This window comes from Gekko japonicus, unplaced genomic scaffold, assembly GCF_001447785.1.
Source record: "Gekko japonicus isolate JY-2015 unplaced genomic scaffold, Gekko_japonicus_V1.1 scaffold2759, whole genome shotgun sequence".
Taxonomy (NCBI): domain Eukaryota; kingdom Metazoa; phylum Chordata; class Lepidosauria; order Squamata; family Gekkonidae; genus Gekko; species Gekko japonicus.
The window spans coordinates 6788-8229 of NW_015162035.1; the positions used below are offsets into that span (position 1 = coordinate 6788).

Below are 1442 nucleotides of genomic sequence, written 5' to 3' on the forward strand. Positions count from 1 at the left end.
ATCACACAGACTTAGCATATAGACTAGGGTTGCCAATTTCAGTTTGGGAAATTCCTGGAGATTTGGGGGTGGAACCTTGGGAGCACGGGACTTGTGGAGGAGAGAGACCTCAGCAGGATATAATGCCATAGAGTTCATCTCCAAAGCAGTCTTTTTCTCCAGGGGAACTGATCTCTGTTATTTGGAGATCAGCTAGAATTCTGGGAGATAGTAATGGTGAAGTTCAAACTTTTTGAGTTGTCCCTTTTTTCTTCTGTGTTCTATAGCCTTTGCCACCGTGTACCAAAGAAATGGTGATGGAGAAGCCAAGCCCGTTGCTTGTGGGGCGGGAGTTCGTGAGGCAGTATTATACCTTACTAAATAAAGCACCAGATTATTTGCACAGGTAACCTGTTAAGATATTAATGGCTTATGTGGTTTTGAATGAAGTAGCTAGTTAATCACTTTTCTTATAACCAGCCAAAAATAGCCAGCAGAGTTAGGCCACGTGTATTCTATGCTCTGACGATTTTCTTTTTGTATCAGTGAAATCCGTCTTTGCAATAGTGTATACAAATAGAGCATGTTCCGTAAATTTAACTTTAAAGGTGACCTGAGGCATGAGCGTTGAAGGGAGGGGAACAGCTGAACAGTAGAAATGGTGGGTCATATGGAAGAGGGCAAAGCATGAGTGCAGCCTCTGTTGACAGCATGGACTTCTGCCCAGCTGTCAGGCAAACATGTTTTTGGAAATGCGGTGGAATCACTCAGACTCGAAACTGCTGCAGGTTGATGAAAGGGAAGGTATATCTGTATTCTGTATTTTCCGTAGATTATGTTGTTGTGCCCAGAAAAAGACTGGGACGTTTAATAGAAGCAAGCATAATAGTAGTTTATGAACCTGGGCAAAAACTGCTGTTTCCTGTCCTGCCAAATTTTCAGAACAACAGGCTTTACAAACTTGGGCACATGCTTCTCCTGAGGAGTGAGTTAAATTTGTTAGGGTGGCTTCATTGTGAGATTTCTTTCCCCAATCATCCAGTTTTTATTTGTCATGATAATAGAGAAAAGGTTAACAATTATGCAATGTCTTTTAAAATGATCAGTCACAAAATAGCAAGATTTTTTGTTCCCCAGAACTCTTCATTGGGCTTGGGTATTCAAAACAAAAGCAGAAAAAGGGGAAGAGGAGGGCAGATCTTTCAAGAGAAGAAGCTCTTAGTCTGTATCAATTCTTATAACGACTACAATTGTAGAATTAGTTGGTGTTGGGTGTGAAATAGACTTCAGAGTATTCAAATACTGGGACAGAGAAGCAAAAATGACTCTCCATACAGATCCCTCTCAAATTGAAATCAAGTAGATTACCTCATATTCAGAAATAGATTAGAAAATATGAGAAATTCATTCAACGGTGGTAACTAATGATGAGTGGAATTAGTAATAAAGTAGGTAACATACAA

General features: G+C 39.9%; 1 protein-coding gene across 1 annotated transcript in view; it reads left to right on the plus strand.

Annotated features, from left to right (window-relative positions):
• Positions 1-282: 282 nt before the first annotated feature.
• The window catches only part of G3BP2 (GTPase activating protein (SH3 domain) binding protein 2), a 78981-nt gene continuing 77821 nt past the window's right edge, over positions 283-1442 (plus strand). Inside the window, exon 1 of the mRNA XM_015405562.1 lies at positions 283-385. Within this exon, the coding sequence (XP_015261048.1) occupies positions 291-385 (95 nt within the window). The 5' untranslated portion in view covers positions 283-290. The remainder of the gene's footprint in view (positions 386-1442) is intronic.